Source organism: Trachurus japonicus, chromosome 18 (assembly GCF_045865225.1).
Source record: "Trachurus japonicus isolate A0001 chromosome 18, Traja_1.0".
NCBI lineage: Eukaryota > Metazoa > Chordata > Actinopteri > Carangiformes > Carangidae > Trachurus > Trachurus japonicus.
Window position 1 is genome coordinate 13,139,210 of NC_140924.1, and position 20,328 is coordinate 13,159,537.

Genomic DNA, 20,328 nt, shown 5'->3' on the forward strand with positions numbered 1-20,328 from the left:
CGAAAAAAATTAAATAAGTCTATATTTGAAGCTTGTTTGTAGCGGAAGCTTCTCGAAGCTCCTCTTCCTGGTCTGTCCAAATCTCGCGTGATTCGCAGTAACCGCACTGACGCCGGCGCAAATCACGCGAGATTTGGACGGACCAGGAAGAGGAGCTTCGAGAAGCTTCCGCTACAAACAAGCTTAAAATATAGACTTATTTAATTTTTTTCGGGACAATTACGCAATTTGGGGCTTCAGCACAAGACGGACATTACATACGAGCAGCATGGAGGTATTTGGATGTTTTTTTGTGTATGTTTTTTTACGAAGAGCTCTGGTGTCCCTTTACAACCGTTGCATTGAAATGCACTGCTACGCCAAGACCCCCTGTAACTCAGAGAAGGGACGGTGGACTCTGACACTTCTTCCAGCCCTTAGTCAACATGAGGGTGAGTAGATAATGAGCGAAATATCATTCTAGGGTGAACTATCCCTTTAAAACACACAGATCATTTCCTATCTCAAAAACAAATTTCAAACAGATATAGCTGCTGAATTTGCCAAGATGTTACCAACGTTCACGACCTTCCCTAATCAGTTGACCCTGTGGACACCCTCTTACACTTATGTCGTCCATATGTGTAAAAGTGAACATCTGGAGGCTCATTGAAACATCTGGTCCACAGACACAAGGGTGTAGGAACCTTCAGCTTGTTGGGACTGCGTTGCACCGGGGACACATTTTAGGACATGTGTTGAGCCTCCAGATTATATTTTACATTGTAAATACAGACAAACAGAAAGTGTAACCAACAGCAAACAGCTTATTCAGCTGCTTTCATTTATCTCTCCACTCATCAAGTTGGCAACATTATGATGTCACAGGGAAGTTGACATTTGAGACGTGGCGGAGTGTGAAGTGACCTTTGACCTTTCACTATCAAATTCTAACCAGTGAATCTGAATCTGAATTTCCCTCATGGTGTGATTTGTAAATATTTGAAGTTGACTGAGTGTATTTACTCTACATAATTTATGTGTATATTCACTGTGTTTAGTTAACAGTGTTTGTGTAATTACTCTTACTACATCACAAATTGCCTGTCTGGACTCTGCTGAGCTTCCTCCGGTTCATTCCTCTTCTTCTCATCACTGTAAAGATATTTTCAGGTGTTTTATATCATGTTTGTGGTCAAATAAGCGACAGTCGTATATCGTCTCCTCCCATTAATAATGAAGCTCCGTTCTGGTTTCCAGTTTCTGTTCCTCAATCTCCTGTTTCCTCCCTCTCTCATCTTTCGCCTCCTTATAATCAGGTGTTCGACAGCCAATCCGATCTCACCACGATCTAATCCCAGCCAATCAAGTTGTCTATTCAACCCAAGCTCAACCAGATCTCCATTCTTCGCCTGTTCCTATATCTTCTGACCACCTACAACCACCACGAGCGTCAACTACTAAAATCAGATGAGCAGGAACTGAAATCCACTGGAGATTGAGTCTGAAAGTCATTAGTCAGACAGATGTGGTTCTTCATTTCATTTTAACAGAAATAAAACACAGAAAAAAGCTACACACACACACAAGGCTTAGATGCATTCAAATCTTTTATATTTGTAAAACTTTACAAACAGTGCAAATTTAACATGAAACCAGACGTGCAACGCTCGGGCATGACTGCATCATGAGAACTGCAAACTTTTACACACGAATAAAAACCAAAGGTGTCGCTGTCCCGTCACTGAAAACACTCAGACTGAAGTAAAAACATGAAACTGATCAGTGCAAAGACAAGGAGGAGGTGAAAAATGCCATTTCACTTTTAGCCAGTTTTAATATTTGCCTTTATCGTGTTGATGAGAAGAATTGGCTTTTATTTTGAAGGAACATTCACATCTTTACCTTGCACCTCAGAAAACCACATTTGTGTAACGTAAAAGTCAAAATAAATACCTTTTTTTTGTTTAAATACTTAAAACTTCAGAGCATTTTCCTTATTTATGGCAACAAAAAAAATCCTATATGTACAGGTTCCTGTTTCAAATGCTACAGTAACAAATGAAGGCTAAGAGCTTTGGTTAAAACACATTTTAAAACTTAAAATTAATTAAATAAGTTACTGATTTTGGAGGGGGGGGTGGGGGTTCCTTGCCCTTGCACCTTCTTGGCACCTGTGGTTAAAAACGCCTTCACACCCAGCAGGCCCAGTGGGTGTCAAATGGGTTAAACCATATCTCAAACACCTACAGAGGATTTACCTTCTATTTTCCCAAACAGACACATTTTAAGCTTTTGAGAAAAGATAAAGCAAAACAACAAAAACAAACACATCCGAACACGCGTGCAGAGCGACGAGACCCACGTTCACTTCCAATGGACTCACCACAGTCACAAAACAAAACACACACCCTGCTGTAAAGTTAGGTAAGGCAACTCTGGTGACTAATCTCTGCTTCTTCGAAGTGTGTCGTGTCATCGGAGGTTGGATCGACCTCAACCACACCGTGACCTCACAGTGGTTCCGTCTTTTTACTGTTTTAATCCTAAACGTAACCGTTCAGATCATGGATTCAACACTGAACCCACTGGCACTACTACTGGTTTTCGTTTTGTTTTTTTGGTGTTTCAGCAGCTCCGATCCAAACGTGGAAGCACTGGTGTCAAATCTTCAAGAAGCCACGACAATCAAAATAAATCTTTTTTTTGGCTCATATTGGTACAAAAAAAAAAAAAACTGTCAACGATCAAACACACTTCACATTCACGACAGTCACTGAAACACAGACACTGCAAAGCAAACAGTCCGACCGACGCCTCCAGCAGCTCCTGAGCCTCCTGCGGGGGGTTTGGTACATGGATGATGTGTCGGAACCAACTCTGAATCACCTGAATCACCTTTGGTCATAAAATGCAGCCCACGTCTTTCTTTCTTTTTTTTTTTTTTTTTACGACACTCCAAAAGGAAAGCAAAACAAAAACACAAACACACACAATCTGAACACGGACGACACGTCTCAGACTCTCAGTTCCTGTCTGTTAAACCGAGACTGACTTTAAAAAAAAAAACCCCAGTCAGTCTGATCAGAAGACGTCGCTGTCCCATCCTTGGTTCTGTCTCGACCCACTTCCTGTCAGATCGGCCGCCCGGACGCTACGCTACATAGCGTCAACAGGTCGACACTATATCACTGCATGACACACTTCTCCTTCTGCTGTTTGGCATACTTCCTCCTCCGCTGCTCCAGACCTCGCTCCAGACGCTCGTCCTCCTCCAGAGCTCTGAGGACGAGGACAGAGGACAGCAAGGGCTTACTCATTGGCTGTTTAATTTTACATAAATATTTGACTGAGTATTACAACTAAAATATGTTCTGTATGTAATGTGCATTGTCATTTAAATAATAAAAAATAAAAACGCTCCATCTGCACCAAGTTGGCATGTGATGAGATTTGCACTTTGCTTCCATCTAGTGGTTGAACAAAGGAAAGACAGCTTTGCATGCTGGGATATGTACACATGGACCAGTGTCATGTTGAATGCTAATGGAGGCAGAAAAAGAAAAAGGCCTCATTAAGACTTTAACAGTGCAGTGAGTGTGTCAGTCTCACCCTCTTTCTTGAGCGTCAATGTTGTGCACCAGTTCGTCTCTCTGGTTGACCAGTGACACCAGCTCCTGGAGCAGCAGCTGCTCTCGGTGTTTATGGGCCTGACTCTTCTGCCACTCTGCACCACAGACACACACACAACAGCAACAGAGGTAGATGTGTGAGTTATGTAATTCAGGAGTCAAAATAAATTGATTAATTTAGTGGTTTTGTTTTTGTAACTTTGTAACTGGAGAGTTAGAGGTTAAGTTGTACCTTCGATCGCCATCATGTCTCTCAGCTCTTTGTTCAACAACTCAAATCTTCTCTCCAGATCTTGTTCTTCCAGCCTGTCAATCACAATGGATGCATTAGAGGACAACACATCAAGTGTCCAAATCCAAGTCATTCACGTGCTGTTTTGCTAAACCTTATTCAGCTAAACCTTTAGTCCTTAAGTCCATTTATCTTGCTCCAGAGCTTTTAGCTAACCTTGGTCAATTGAGTTTGCTAAATTTCAATGGAGACAGCTTCTCAGTCAGTATTTAAGGATCTCCAGAGAAACAGAGAAACCTCCAACATCTGATGAAGATGCATTTGAAAGCTCCATAAATAGACATTAAGATTAAGATTTTTACTCAAATACTCCAGAGTCATCTTGTAACCAGTCGCACCAGTTGCTTTTATGCAGTCTTCTTCAGGTGGAGTCTTAAAGGACAATTCCAGGCGAATTCAACTCAGGGGTGTATTTTCATATCATTTTAGGTCTAAAAGAATGAATCTGAAGATTTTCAGTTTAATCGCTCCTGTTTTGCGGTAGCTGCGTCTGTCCGCGCATCGCCACGGCAGCAATGAATGGGAGTGGATGTAAGTTCCGCTGTTTAGCCTGTTTACATCCCTCAAAGCCGCATTTTTTTTCCACAGACAGCATCAGATGGCGACTCAAACATGCACCGAGAAGTTTATTTACTTCAAGCAAGCCGACATGTTTGTAAAAGTCGATCTAATTCAAAGTCTCCCGGAGTCTCGCGCGAGCCCGAAGTTGCAGTGCTGGTGTATTCAGGCGCAGTAGGAGCTACCGCTTGTGTCATAAACACAGGAATATCAACTCTTTACTTGCTTGAAGTGTACATTTTTTTCCACAGACAGCGTCAGGTGGCTACTCAAAGATGCGCCGATAAGTTTTTTTTTACTTGAAGCAAGTAAAGAGTTGATATTCCTGTGTTTATGACACAAACGGTAGCTTTTCCCACTGCTCCTGAACACACCGAGCACGGCAACTGGGTCTCGCGCGAGACTCCGGGAGACTTTGAATTAGATCTAGTTTTACAAACATGTCGGCTTGCTTGAAGTAATTAACTTCTCGGTGCATGTTTGAGTAGCCATCTGACGCTGTCTGTGGAAAAAAAATGCGGCTTTGAGGGCTGGAAACAGCCTAAACAGCGGAACTTACATCCACTCCCATTCATTGCTGCCGTGGCGATGCAGGGACAGACGCAACTACCGCAAAACAGGAGCGATTAAACTGAAAATCTTCAGATTCATTCTTTTAGACCTAAAATGATATGAAAATACACCTCTGAGTTGAATTCGCCTGGAATTGTCCTTTAAGGGCTTCAAGTTTGAAATTTGTTTTAAACCAACAGGGATGAGACGTCCTTAAAAGTCTCAAAACCATGAGGTAAGGTTTGAAAAAATTCTCCACTTCCCAGACAACTGGAGAATCAAAAGCTCCAGAACTTTCTCTGAATGGACTTAGTGGTGTTTGAATACTGAGCTGCTGGCCTTTTACAGTTTATACTGGACATTTCTAACGTTTCTAAGAGTGTGTGTGTGTGTGTGTGTGGCAGACGTCTTACAGCAGCTGCAGATTATCCTGCCTCCTGATCAGAGCATTCTTCTTGTTGACTAACGTGAACCACTCCTGGATCAACCTCTCCTCCTCCACCTTGTCACTACCTGTCAGAGGGAATCACATCACTGAATTACCTTGTTTCCTCAACAAAAAAAAAATCCACCTGTGGCCATGAACTTCTTCTCTGAGGTCCATTTCCAGCCGGATTTATTTAGTATCTCACCTGTTTCCATGAGTTGTCTGAGTTTTCTCTCCACCACACCTGCTCTGTTATCAATGTGATTTTGTTCTGCTTCCAGAGCCTCCATCTGACTCAGGACATACTGACTCTGGTCCTGGACGCAATATCACACAAGACAAATAATGAACAACGAGCAGAATAAAATAAAGAAAACATGTTTCACAGGAAAACCATCATTATTACAAATTTGGACACAAATTTGAATCCAAAGACAGCTCTAGGGATTGAACCGTACAATGACAAACATAGCTGTGAACTGACCTGGCCTTCTGGTCTTCCCTCTTCAACCACAGACTCTGTTCTCTCTGCTAAACAAAATTGAAAAAAATTGAAAAAACATCTGTATAAACTGCTTAATAAATTAAAACAAAAAAAGAAGACAAAAAAAGTCAGGTTTAAAAAAAAAAAAAATCAAGAACTCACCACCTTCTGATTTCCTGCGGCTAATAACACCCTGCTCTTGCCCTGCAATGACCTGCAAGTACAAAAAAGTTTCTCATACATCAGATAAAAGTAAGGAAAATAATTAGGTTAAATGGTTAAAGTCAATAAGACATCACATTACAGATGTTATGTCTTCATCCACTGATCCACTCCTCCTCTGTGACCTTCGTTTCTTCACCAGATCAGCATCTTTGACATGAGAGAAACCCTTTGATAGTAGACTGGTCCTTGGTGGTGCCACAGGAGACTGAGCCCCACCTGCACCGGCACCCTGCAACCGTTTAGTTCTGGGAGGTGGGACCACATCCCTACTGGTTTTACTGTCCTTCTCTGCAGAGGTTGTAGTCCCATTAGTCTCCAGACTGATGCCCCCCTCCTGGAGCCTCTGGGCGCAGTATCGAACAGTCGCCTCTGGGTCCTCCGGACTGTCCCGCTCTCCTGCTACCGCATAGCTGGACTCGCTGCTGTCCTTGTCTATGTGGAGCACGCTGAGCTGCTGGCCTGTGAAATGGGTGCGGATCTGGTTGAGGTAGGTCATGACGATGAGGCGGTCAGGCACTGCTAGCATGACCATGTCCGAGGGCTCCATCAGCCTGGAAATGCCAAGATCTGCAAAGCCGTCAAAAGCCTGTAATATGGATAAAAAGAGATGGAAGGATTATATCAGGACTTAGCATCAAACAAATGAAAAAAATCACCAGATAACTAATCATCAGTTACCTTTTTGTTGTTGGGTTTGATGTTGTATGGGTCCAACATTTCATAATTACTAGAAAAAGAAAAAGAAGATAAGATTAACACACCAGACATTGTACACAGTAGGAGTAGCTTTTTTCAATTGTTTCATACATCTTTTCTGGGTGGAAATGGTGTAATATAGCGCAGAAGGCCAGGCCGTTTCTCCAAGAGGTGCTGAAGTTGGTGATCTTTACTCCTTTGTGACTCTGGGTGACTTCTTGACACCACTCCAGCAGAGACTGGCTGGACTCCACTAAGGTGGGACTGGCCTTTGAGCTCTAAAACACAATACAGACATTTGTTATTCATTCATTTATTTATTGCCATTTTGGGAAGAAGAAAGCCAAAGGAATAGCATAATTAACACACACTCACTGAGCACAGTGTTAGGACCCTGTATGCCTTACTATAGTCATTCAGATAACACACTCTTTACAACATAAGTGAGAACATGACATAGGTTCTTAACCAACTTGTCACTAGCTACTCCCTGCCTACTTTGGTGCAAAGCAGGTAAAGCCATTTTAGATTTTGGCAAGTGTTGACAAGTCGAAACATACCTCAGGAGAAGCTGCCCCATCTGGAAGTCCTTTTTTCTCTGTTGTTGGTTCACCACCTAGATGGTGGCCAGAACCACTCAAACGCTTCTTGCCAGGAGTCCCAGGTACACCTGAAGGATCTTCTGCTCCCTCCGTTTGTCTGAAAACACATGAATGAACAAAGCAGACTGATTTAAAGATTCTGAAATTAATTTGCTCATGAGCAGACAAACAAAGGTGGTATAATGAGTAATTAAAAATGGGAAAATGAGAATGAGGATTATGCAAAATATACAGATATGTAAATTATGAGTGCAACCCAATTTCCTTAATGAAAACTGACTCATCTTACCTTTCATCCTCTAAACAACCAGTGGCTACATCTACAGACACAAAGCCAAAGTCCAACTCTTCATCCCTCATCTCCTTCTTTGAGGTTATTTCCACTGGTTCACTGTCTTTATCATTCTCTACATGGAGCCAGTCTTCCTGAGAGGATGCAACAGTGGAAGCAAGGCACTTATCAACCTCTGCTCCCAGAACTTTTTCAATGTCCTCCTGGTTGGGTAGAGTCTCCGTAACCTTCTCTGAATCATCAGCAACTACCGGTTTATCTGTAAAAGTCCAGCCTTCAATGATTTCATCCTCTGCTTTCTCTGTAGCTTCCACAGAACCAGGCCGAGGAAAGTGGTCTTCTTGCATTGCTGCTAACACTTCGTTTTCCACCTCTGATGTAACATTTTCCCCTTGGATTGTGACAAACCCTCCTTCTGAGATCACACTTGAATCAAGCGATACTGGCCCCTCCTTTGTTTCCTTGCTGGTGTCAGATGTGTCCTCTGAGTTTCTCTGAGATGATTCAATTTCCACTGAGAGTAAACTGTCCACAGGGGGTGTGCCATCTGAATAGGTCGCACTGAGACGTTTCTTTGCCCGTGGCATTGGAAGAGGTAAGCTTGACTGTTCATTCTGTTGGACTGTTTCATGACCAGTTGAATCAGTTGCTATTACAGTGTCATCTGGGAAGGAGTCACTGAGACGTTTCTTTACCCTTGGTTTTGGTACGGGCAAACTTGAGGCTTCAGGGGTCTTCTGTGAAGAACCACCATCCTGTACTTGTACTTGTCCACTGCTCTCAATGGTCAATCTGCTTCTCCTCAACCGTACACCAGCCACTTCCTCTGTAGATGCAGAAGGTTGAGTGACCAGAGAAGGGTCTTTGCTTTCTTCTGTTGCTGGGGAAATAGATGAGGGACCCTCTTGCTTTGCTTCCTGGGCCTCTCCATTGGAAGCTTGGCATGTTTTCTCTGTAGCTGTGAAATCATCTGGGAAGGAACCACTGAAACGTTTCTTCGCACGACGTCTTGGGACAGGAAGAGTTGTTTGTTTGTCCCTCTTAGAATCGGCTATCTCTGGTGGGTTTTCTGAGTTCTGAGAAGATGAGATCTTGGCTGTATCGACATCTATGTGGTCAGCTTTCTTTGACTGCTTTATCTCTTCCATATCACCTGGTGTGGTGTTGTCACTGTCAACAATTTTGTGAGATTTGCTTGAAGGCACTTTCTTGCAACGCTGTGGAAGACGTATCATCTTGATGATTGATAGAGAAGCGGTCTCTGGCTCTGTCATTGGGGTGATGCTTTCAATGTCTTTTGTTTCCAGTGGAGAAAGTAACAGAGAAGTAAATTGGTCAGGAGTGTTAATATCTTTCTTTGGCATTTCCTGGCCACTATAGGTTTGTTCTGTGCTCTTTGTCTGTAGAGATGTGATCCCAACAAGATCTCTTTCTAGGGAGTGTTGTTTGATTTCCTCAGGTTGTGAAGGGATTATTTCAGTGGTTGTTTTATGGGGTTCCTCGATGTTCTGAATAGATTCAAGACCACCTGAGACATCAGAGCTTTTCTCACCGCCAAGACAAGGATCAGATGTTTCCAAAGTAGAACTAACTTGGGCCTTCAAATCTTGTTGGTCATTAGCCATCTTCTCTCTTGTGGTACTGTCTTTTTTCCTCAGGGGTTTGCAAGGGGCAGTCTTCTGTGGGGTTTCAGGTGGCAAGCTACCATCTCTTCTTTTTATACGAGGAGGAGGAGTAACATTGACGGGTATTTGAACAGACTCTGCTTGCCCATCTTGTGCATGTTCACCTTTAGATGATGGTACTTGAGCACCAACACTTTCTTGGTCGTGACCATTCTGTGTTATGCCTAGAGGGATGCTACTCTCTTCTTTATTTATGCTCAAAGATGGAGCATCTGCTGGTTGTGTGGGAACTGTCTCACCCATTGAAGCTTTCCTTAGAGACTGGACTGGAAGATTTTCAGTAAGGAGCTTGGTAGACAAAGCATCAGGTTTTTGTTTGCGGTCTGGAGTTAAACTGTCCTTCCTTCTGACAGGTCGTACTGGAGTTATATCCTTTTCTTGATTAGACCCTTTGTGTTTAGGTTGTGGCACTTTTCTCTTCGTCTTTCTGCCTCTCTGAGGAACAGCAATGTCAGCTTCTGGTCCAGCTGCACTACTGTTTTGATCATCTGAAGGTTTGTCTAAGAGTACCTCTCTATGTTCGATTGCATCTGTGAGTGATTCATTTGATGTGGGCTGTGTGGAAGTAGTAGAAATTTCTTCCATGCTTGTTTGTTTGGGGCTTAAGGAAAAGAAAGGAACAACTTCAGAATTTGCCGTTCTTGACTTGGTCATACAATAGTGCCATGCACTCTATCTCCAATCAACTATTAATCTGCTAGACTTAAAAAGCAGCAACCAATCTTGTTACACACTGTAAAATATCAATGGCCATCATTTTCAATATTCATCTTTACGTTCATGCACACTATCATTACAACAATACAGCAGCACATGAAGAACAAGAGGACAACAGTTACCTTAGTATACAATACCTATATGCATCACTGCATAAAAAGCAACATTACTATTCGCCATCACAAGGCCAATCCTTACATTTATTGCCAAAAGCTGACCAACACAATTCCCTGAGTAGTAAGCGCTCGTAAGCAGAACAAGAGACAATGTTATCACCAGAAATGCAGGACATAAATACTGTCACACCGTGCAACCAAGGTCGGTCATAGTCCACCAGAACTCACCCTTTGTCCAGCCGTGAGGAAGATGACACATTTTTAACCTCATCCAGTTCTGCCCCAGTCTTGTCTCTTGCAAACAAACTTTCTGTTTGACCAGAGTCCTGCCCTGTGGGTGATCTCTCTTTATGCCATTGATCAAGAGGGGCCTCTTGTTCCTCACCTTGTTCACCTTCTTCTTTTGATATTTCAGTGATATCTGCCTCCGTCAACGGCGGCCATTTCTTCATGCTCGCGCAAACTAAAAAGCCATTATCGCTGTCTGACGTTGGTGATGGAGAAACTGATCGACCATCTACCAAGTTCCACATGTAAGGTTCAACACTTGTTGGGTATTCAACAGTTCGTTTGTTGTGACTGTCTTCAATTTGACCCTCTGTCTTCTGTATAGGAGTAATGTTGTCTGCAAAATGCAGAAAAAACTCATCTGAAGGGCTCGCTCGTTTCTCCATTAGGTCCTTATAGGAGATAGTCTTGGGTTCGTGATCCCCCTCAGATAAAGCAGAGCTAGATGGCCCCAATATGGATGCTACTGTTTCATAACTGTGAGAAATGGATATTGGAGTGTGTAAGTGACACCTGAAACCATGCAAAAACAATGGTTTCAATAAACATGCATCTAATTCAAGAAACCATGAGCATTGGAGATACTGAAATGAAACAAAGCAGTCCAATTTTACCTTTGAATCTAACTTAACAACACCAAGGTGAGAATATACTTACAGAACAATACGAAGACAATCCTTAAAGTTTTTATAACATGCTCTTAATTTTAATCAATTAGATTAAAATGGAAATAAACTCCAAATCCAAACAAACACGGTTCATGAGGATATTACTGAAGTTTGATCTCTGTGAGTACAAAAACTTTTTCAAAGGCCACGGCATTTTAATTGATGCACACCATATATCATGCTAGACACCACTCGTTTCCATTCGTCTTACACTTACCCTTTATGGAAAACACCCACAATAGCCTTTACTAATCCTGAGGACTCTTCTTCCTTTGCTGGCAAGGAGACTTCTGAATGCTTTTCTGTTACTGTTCCCTCTGCTTCCAATACTTCCCAACCCAAGACTCTCAAGGGCTCTGAGGTGTCCAGTGGTTTCTTCACTGTTTGGATCTCCTCAGCTGCTACTCTCTCTACTTGTGATTGGCTGGGGACCCAAATATAAACGATTTTAAGGCATGATCTGCATACCTCAGGCACCAACACAAAAACACACAGAGATGCTGAAATTTACCATGCACTGAGTTATCAATTTATTTAAGCTACCAATATTAGTCCAGGCAGTACCTGTAAAGCAAGCACTAAATTGGCTCCTCTCACAGCAAACACTCCAAAAGCACTAGGCTCTTCAACTTACCCATCCTCTACAGAAAGGTCTACATTTTGCTTTGCTTCGCCTTTGAATTTCTCCACTGTCATAAAAACAAACATTATAAAAATACGAACAGAAACAAGACAAAGAGAGACGAAATGTGGCCTTGGTGTCAACAATGTAAATCTCACCATTCACAAGTTCTGTACTGGAACTGCTGACAGTTGTACAAGGAATACCAGGATTTTGTTCTTCATTGAGAATTGAGTGCATATGAGGCAGTTCATGTGATGTCTGCTTTACAGCAGAGGGCATTGCTGGAGTAGCCAATGTTTCTTTCTCTGTTGGATTCAATCGCAAAATGCTTGGGAAACCAGGAAGATGAGCCAAATGTGGACATGATGGAGCCATTGCTACCATGCATTTCATTTCATCTTGTTCATGTTTCTGTTTTGCTGGAACTGTTGCAATAAGACAACGCATCTCATTGTGCACCTTATCAAACAAGGACTTGCTCTGTCTAGTTTGTATTTTCACATGTTCAAAGCTAAGCATCCGTGCTGATGGAAAACCTGGAACACATGAAACACATGGAGCAGATGTGTATAAGCTGACCATGTTATGTGGTCTGTTTACAACCTGAGCAGAAGGAAAACCACGTACTCTGGCCTTTTTTGGGCAGGTTGTCACTAATGTCACCATGCCTTTAATGTTGTCGTGATATAGCCGGTCGTGTCCAGCGAGTCCCATTATCATGTCTATCCTCTTCTTCTGTGGCTTTATCAAAATGGGTTTCATTTTACTTGGCCACTCTGTGCTTGTGGCTGTAGTCAATGATGCAAATCCTTTGAGACTTGAAACTCTGCAACAGCAAGGTACAAAACTTATCATATTGGGTTTAATCTTGGACTTGGTTTGAGGTGCAGAGGGAAACCCTGGAATCTTGGATGCCTCTGGGCAAGATGGTGCTAAGGCTAGCATCATCTTTGCCATTTCTCCATCTTGATTTGGGGTGTGTATCACAAACTCTGTCTTCTTCAGAACCCTGTCACACAAGATGTGTGGATAAAGCCACTGGAATTCTGAGGCCTCTTTGAAGGATGCAAATCCTGGGAATCTGCATACTTGGGGGCAAACTGGTACAAGACTGAGCATATTATACTGAGGGCAAGACGGGAATCCTGAAATCTTTGATGCCCGTGGGCAAGAAGGAACCAAAGCAACCATGTTGTGTGGGTTGTCTTTGGTAATTGGTGAGCTGTTAATTGTGAATGGGCTTTTCTTTTGAGGCCTGTCCATCAATGAACCCAGTTCAACAACCCATCCTTTTTCCCCAGGCCCTTCAACTGATGGAAATCCAGGTATGGAAGAAACTAGAGGACACAGAGGAAGGAGGTTGACTATATTTGGCCCATAATACACCGTTTTTGGATTCGGGATAGATGGGAAACCGGGAATACTTGACACTTTAGGGCAAGATGGTACACAGGAAACCATATTTTTCATTCTCTTTACTTTCTCATTTGATGTATTAATTATGGTGCATCTATTTGGTAGTCTCTTCAACAATGACCCCTTGTCTGTTACCCACCCTGTATTCATGTCCGTTACAACTGATGGGAATCCAGGTATTTTGGAAGTGTGGGAGCACATTGTGGCGAGGCTGATAATATCTAGTGTAGCATACACACTTGGGGGATTTGGATGAGAGGGGAATCCTGCCACCCGTGCCTTTTCCGGACAGGATGGTGCAAGGGAAACCATATTTTTCATTCTCTTTACTTTCTCGTTTGATGTATTAATTATGGTGCATCTATTTGGTAGTCTCTTCAACAATGACCCCTTGTCTGTTACCCACCCTGTATTCATATCCATTACAACTGATGGGAATCCAGGTATTTTGGAAGTGTGGGAGCACATTGTGGAGAGGCTGATAATATCTAGTGTAGCATACACACTTGGGGGATTTGGATGAGAGGGGAATCCTGCCACCCGTGCCTTTTCCGGACAGGATGGTGCAAGGGAAACCATTGCTTTCATTGCTCTTCCACCCTTTTCACATCTGCCAGACAGTGACACCTGCTTTTCTTTCATTCTTGGCTCAAATAGTGGTTCCTTGCTCATTGTCCAGTCTTTTGAATTACCCAATGATGGAAATCCAGGTATTCGTGACACTTTTGAACATGAACATGAAAGACTGACCATATTTGTCATGTCAACAGGAGGAATTGTTCTTGGATTTGGTGTAGAAGGAAAGCCAGAGATTCTGGATTTTCTTGGGCAACTTTGCACAAGAGAAACAACTCCTTTCATGTCTTCTTGTGTTTTATTGTTATTTAGAATTATAACAGGATCCTCTTTAATTTTCTTCTCCCATAATGACAAATGGAAAGTGTTCCAGTCTTTGCTATCAGCATCCTGCACTGATGGAAAACCAGCCACACTGGAGACAGCAGGACAGGATGGAAGGAGAGTGATGCTACAAGACCTATTACACATCATTGTAGGTTCAAGAACAGATGGAAATCCAGGGATATGAGCCTGTTTTGGACAAGTTTGGGCTAAAGATGACATGGCCTTAATTTCTTCATTACAAGGTCTATCTTCGATAATGGCTTTGTTCATTTTTGGCAGTGTTACGCCAAAGGGTTTGTGATCTGCAGCCCAGTTTTTGTTTAAATAAGGCTCCATTAATGATGGCAAACCTTCAACACAAGATCTTTTTGTGCAGGAGCTTAAAAGGCTTATCATGTCTGGTTCATGATGTACTGTAGTTGGTTGGGAAACTGGAATGGAGGTTGGAACTAAAGTTCCCATTTGTACACTGTGCTGTGGTACAGATGGGAACCCTGGATTTCTGGTGTGTCTTGGACAAGTTGGTACAAGTAAAACCATTTCCTTCTTGTTCTTTTCATCCTCAGTCGATGCACTTGGCAGTAATATGTCCTGTGTGTCCTGTGACTGTTTCTCCCAGACAGGCTTTTGATCTACAAGCCACTGTTTTTCTTCTTTTGGGCGCAATTTGGATGGCATGCCAACAATGTTTGTCATACTGGGACAGGTCTCCACAAAAGATGACTGTTTGTTTTTATCCACCATTTCTTCTGCTTGTCCTTTTTCAAGAGCACACTCAGTGATCATGATTTCCTTGTTCTTTGATGGATTGTGCTGAGCAGACATGCTATCCAGTACGCATTCATGCTTTTGTTTTGCAGTGGTAGGAATCTCAAGTATGTCACTAACTGCAGCGGGCAACAGATCTGCCATTTCAGTTTCTGTCTTTGTCTTCATTTCATCATCAGTCTCTATCATTGTGGAAGTGTAAGGGGCAGTACTGAATAACAGGGCAGCACTGACCAATTCTCTCATCATTTCCATTTCTTCTTCTGATGTCACCGTAGTCGCCTTTGGCAGCTCCTCCCATTGTATGGCTGTGTTTGCAGGATCGGTTTCTAACTGCTGCTCAGTGTTATCTATTTTGGTCTGGGATGGGGGTTGTGCTCCAACTTGGCCTGATGGCTGTAGTGAAACGAGGTTTGTGTCTCTAAAGAGAAGGTAAATACAACATTGTTGTCAAAGTTTACTGTAAGAGTGTGTCAAATTAATAGAATATTGAATCTACAGTATGGTATTCCATTAGAGCATTCCCATTCCCAACACTGTGTAGCAGAAGACTTTGGTTTGAGTAGATTTCTTCTAGTCTCATGCAAACTCAACAAATGCTATTAATTCAAAACTCATGCAAGCTCTTCAAAAAGCAGCACTCTAAGCAAAACTTCATGCCACACCATTTATCCACAACTACTGTTGCAACAACCAGTGCTGTGAAGTCAGCATTAATACTAGGTGAAAAAAATTCTTCAAATTCTGTACAGTTCCTCTTAGCATCAAGAGTTGCGCCATTTACATGTAAATAGCAAGTGACTAAAAATTAAAATTTAAGTAAACATCTTCAAAGAGAAGAATTACTCTCACACAGATGCATGGATGCTGTTACAGGCCTTTTGTATTGACTTACATCATGCATCAGACATAATTACAAATTGATCAAAATGACAAAAGCAATTGCAACCTATTACTCCCACACACTTGCTGACTCTCAGTGCATACAGCTTCAATCTTTGGGGTCATAGAGTGTTATAATGACATTCCCTGACTGTACTTGTAATCTTTTATTTGACTTATTTAAGGGTATGAAACCATGAACTGCCACAGTGAATTCAGTAGTCTCTGTTTCACTGGTTACAGTATATCCCTTCTCATACACTTGTCTGCATTCCTTGAGTATCCTTTTGACAATGAAATCTGTCAAATTTTAGTCACCACAGAATAACTCAAAGCTCCAGAAATGGCACAAACAACAAATGCAAATTTTGCCATAAAGAGTTGGTCAGATGGTGTTGAGACGGTGCAAATCAAACACATGTTTTCATCACTATGCAAACCAAGACAACATACCTCTTCCTAACACTTAACAATAATGGCATGTCAGGAATGGAGTGCCACATTCTGCAATGCAAGTTTCTGTAAACAGAATCACAGAGCAAATGTTTCAAAAACCAAATCCACTGACATCTCAGACAGAAGTCCAATTCCAAATCTACAACTCACTCACCCTTCTTCTAGAACAGCTGCTTCTTCAGCCTCAGTCCAATATCCCTGTTCACCTTTATGCATCTCCGAAGGTAAGCACACCTCCAATTGTGTTTTCTTTGTGTCAATATCTAGTTTAGTGGGAATGGTTTCATCCCATCTAGTGGATGGCTGATCCACTGGGATTTCAAAGGTTGATGATGGCAAGTCTCTGACAATGTCCTCAACAGGACAGGTTGAAGACACAATTGTCACTGTTGGTTGTACATCCTTGATTACATCTTGGCAAGGTAAGATTAACTGCACAGATTTCTCTCCATCAGAAACCTTACAAGGAGATAGTTGTTTCAATGACAGCTCTGGACTCCTCAATTGTGGTGTTTTAAATGGCCACCCCTGTCCTGACTGGTGCACATGTGTTGATGGTATCCCAGGAACAGAGGCTTTATTTGGGCAAGAAGGCACAATATTCACTATATTTGGAAGATCATCTATGTAACTAAAACCAATGTTTGAAAAGGAGGGTTCAAAAGAATGAATTGGCAACATGTACTTTTTGTGATATTTACAACAGCTTTGCGTGTTTATCATCACCACTGGCCAGTCTTCTACTTTAGAATCAGATTTAACTGACATTCTTGAGGGGAAACCAATGATACTTGACTGCATCGGGCAGCATTGTGTCAACTGAACCATATCATGATTTTTCTCTACAATAGCATTAACTGCTTGGGGGGCAGATGGAAATCCAGGATTCAGGGGTTGTCTTGGGCATGATGGGCGCATACTCAACATTATTACCCTGTCTCGACATGACATTTCCTTCACTGTTAAATCTTGGTAAACAACTCCATATTTTCCATTTAATGGCTTTCTCCAAACATCATCCCTGTTCACATACCAACAATCAAGCACTTTCCCACAATCCTTTGCAGGTAGACCTAGAATTCTACCCTGTTTTGGTAAAGTAGCTAAGGTTCTCAACATGCTAGGAGTCTCTTTCACCAGAGCTTCCACTGCTCTCTCTCCTACCTTTGAGGGAATACCAGGAATATTAGAGTGTTTGGGACAGGGTGGCAACATTGACACCATTATTCTGAGTATTCCCCTCTCCCTGAAATATGTCTTATGGTTGTATATTATTGACACTCTTCCAGGGTTTGTTAATGGCTTTTCCCATACTGGGCTTTTGTCTGCGTACCACTCTGCTGTGTCAGATTCACTGCGGGATCTAGATGGTATTCCACAAACTCTGGAGTGTCTTGAACAAGTAGGCAGCAGATTTATCATACTTGGTGTATCTGCTGACGTCTGATGTCGTACTGATGGAAGGTCTGGTACACAGGTTGTCCGTGGGAAGAGGGGCAATATGGATACCATAGTTTCAATCCCTTTGCAATCATGATAAAACTCATTAAGACCCTCTAGATAAAATGGAACGGCAGACTTCTCCTTGGAAAGTGGTATTCTTTCCCTAACCCACTCTACCTGTTTAGTGGAGTCTGTCAGTGGCATTCCAGGTATTCTTGATTCTTTTGTACAACTAGGCAACAGGTTCACCATAGTGTGGCCATCAGCTAATGTCAGGGTCAGAGCAGAGGGAAACCCAGGTACACTAGCACTATCAGGGCAAGATGGTAATAGTGCACTCATTCTTTCAACAGTGATCTTATCAAAACATGAACCTGCACTTAGAATCTGCACTTCTCTTTTGACAAATGAACTCTCCCATTGTACGCTTTTAGAAGCCAACCATTCCTTGCAGCTGGACAAACACAGTTGTTGTCCAGTCTTTGAAGGCAAGCCAGCTATTCCACTTTGTCTGGGGCAAGATGGCATTACATTGACCATACTAGGCTCTTGCCGTGGAGCAGAAGGTATGCCAAAGATATTCGATTTTTGTGGGCAACTTATCAACATACCAACCATTCTACCATCTTTAATGATTTCTGTGTATTTTTGTGTGCACTCAACAATGTACACTTGTGTAGTCTTCCCTGCCATCTTGTTAATTAATCTTCTTCTCAAAGCATGCCATTCTTTGTTATCTGAATTGTTTGGATCTTGACAAGGCATACCAGGAATTTGGGTTTGTTTAGGGCACATTGATACAAGGCTAACAATATTCGGTAACATCTTCTGGGGTGCTATGGGCATACCCACAAGGGAAGATCTTTTAGGACATGTGGGCAACATTGCCACCGAGTTGTACGGTTCTCTTTTGTCTACATCATGAGCAACACCTGGGGAAATATTTTGAATCAGGACCTCAGACTTACTCAATGATTTTGTCCACATAATATTCCTTATTACAACCAAATCTTCACCTTGACTACTAACTGGCTCCTTAGAGGGTAAACCAATGACACTGCTTTTTCTTGGGCAAGTTGGAAAAAAGTCTGCCATGTTAGGATCTTGCCTTGGTCTAAATGGAATATTGGGTTGTTTTTGTGGGACAGAAGGGAAACCAGGAATGGCTGCCTTCCGGGGGCAGGATGGCAACATATTTACCATATATTTTATACTTTCTTTGTCCCCATGTGACTTTTCATAAACCAGAACAGTATTATTTCTCAATGGTTTATCTGATACCAATCCTCCTAAGAAGTTCCACCTTTCGTTATATGCCACAATTCTCTCTTTAAATGGCATTCCTTCAATTGTTGTCTGTTTGGGGTATGTGGGGAGACTTCTGGCCATGCTGGGAGTGTCAGAAGCCTTTGGCAGTGGTGCAGATGGAAAGCCTGGGACACTGGCCTTTCTAGAACATGTTGGCAACATGGACACCATGACTTTAACCATAATAGTATCACTGACATCTTGTTCCTGAACAAAGGCTTCTTTTATCTGCAATGTTTTTTTCCACAGAGAGCATCTGTCCCAAACACTCATTTCATATCCATCCACTGATTCAATAGACGCTGAACCTGGAACCCTGCTAATTTTGGGACATGTTGGTAAGAGGTTGGCCATATTTGCCTCGCATTTAAAAGTAGATGGGAATCCAGGAATACTGGCAGACCTTGAGCATGATGGTGCCATGTTGACCATTTTTGCAGATCCTGCACTACTTTCATAACCAGAACTAACATTATCTAAGTACAGGAGTAATGGTAATCTTTTGGGGAACTTTTGAAAAAGTATCCCCCTGTCGTCTGGCTCAGCCAATACTTGTGTTTGACATAAAGATGGCATGCCAGGAATCTTAGAATATTGTGAACAGCTTGACAGTAACTTAGTCATGCTCACTGTTTCTTCAACCTGAGTTTTAGGCTGTAAAGTTGATACCTGGGAATTATAACTCCCTCCTGGACACAGTGGACCAAGTTCCGCCTTAGAGACGTACATACCCTTTTCTTCAACACTGACTAAAGAGCTTGATGACACCTGCATAACTCTTATATCTCTTTGGCACAATGGCCTCACATTTTCAGTTCTCCCTTCCTCCATACGATTCTCTGACTCCAAACCACACACACCAAAGCTATTTGTTGAAGACCCTACAAATTTCACACTAGATTCTTCTCTTTGATTTGGCAAATTCTTTGTTGTTGCCTGTCGATCTGAGAGAAACTCAAGGTGAGAGTCCAATGTTGAAGTGACTTGGTCCATGGTGGTTGTGCTGCATGTGATTTTCTTATCCACAGTGGGTATTGGGGCAGCAGGGGAAATGTTTTCTCTCTGTGGCTTCTCCCACTGTGAGTTTGTTGTAATGGGCCATTCTACAGTCTGAGCCTCTGGTGTTTTATTCATCACCACTGGAGGAAAAGTAGAATTGGCATCTCTGACACAAGATGACACTGAGGCAGTCAAGCTCTCATTTCTGAAGGAGTAGAGTAGATTGATGTCAGGACAAAAATACACACTTGTGCACTAAAGAGAGCTGTTAAATTAAATCTATTCAATCTTTAGTTGTCATAATTTGCTTGTGCA

At 42.2% G+C, this 20,328-nt stretch overlaps 1 protein-coding gene across 12 annotated transcripts in view; it reads right to left on the reverse strand.

Annotated features, from left to right (window-relative positions):
• Nucleotides 1-3,043: 3,043 nt before the first annotated feature.
• Nucleotides 3,044-20,328, reverse strand: part of ehbp1l1a (EH domain binding protein 1-like 1a) — a 37,163-nt gene continuing 19,878 nt past the window's right edge. For 2 of the 12 annotated variants that reach the window (XM_085759834.1, XM_085759833.1), the window contains 16 exons: nucleotides 11,994-15,346; nucleotides 11,848-11,902; nucleotides 11,431-11,637; nucleotides 10,486-11,058; nucleotides 7,737-10,025; nucleotides 7,406-7,544; nucleotides 6,957-7,123; nucleotides 6,828-6,876; nucleotides 6,229-6,735; nucleotides 6,087-6,138; nucleotides 5,925-5,971; nucleotides 5,646-5,757; nucleotides 5,427-5,526; nucleotides 3,844-3,917; nucleotides 3,592-3,706; nucleotides 3,044-3,261 (listed from right to left, as the gene is read on the reverse strand). In XM_085759834.1, the coding sequence (XP_085615960.1) occupies nucleotides 3,168-3,261; nucleotides 3,592-3,706; nucleotides 3,844-3,917; nucleotides 5,427-5,526; nucleotides 5,646-5,757; nucleotides 5,925-5,971; nucleotides 6,087-6,138; nucleotides 6,229-6,735; nucleotides 6,828-6,876; nucleotides 6,957-7,123; nucleotides 7,406-7,544; nucleotides 7,737-10,025; nucleotides 10,486-11,058; nucleotides 11,431-11,637; nucleotides 11,848-11,902; nucleotides 11,994-15,346 (7,933 nt within the window). In that variant the 3' untranslated portion in view covers nucleotides 3,044-3,167. Of the gene's footprint in view, nucleotides 3,262-3,591; nucleotides 3,707-3,843; nucleotides 3,918-5,426; nucleotides 5,527-5,645; nucleotides 5,758-5,924; nucleotides 5,972-6,086; nucleotides 6,139-6,228; nucleotides 6,736-6,827; nucleotides 6,877-6,956; nucleotides 7,124-7,405; nucleotides 7,545-7,736; nucleotides 10,026-10,485; nucleotides 11,059-11,430; nucleotides 11,638-11,847; nucleotides 11,903-11,993; nucleotides 15,347-16,260; nucleotides 16,327-16,417; nucleotides 20,219-20,328 lie in introns of all 12 variants that reach the window. The other 10 variants (XM_085759840.1, XM_085759837.1, XM_085759838.1 and 7 more) reach the window with 8 other exon arrangements.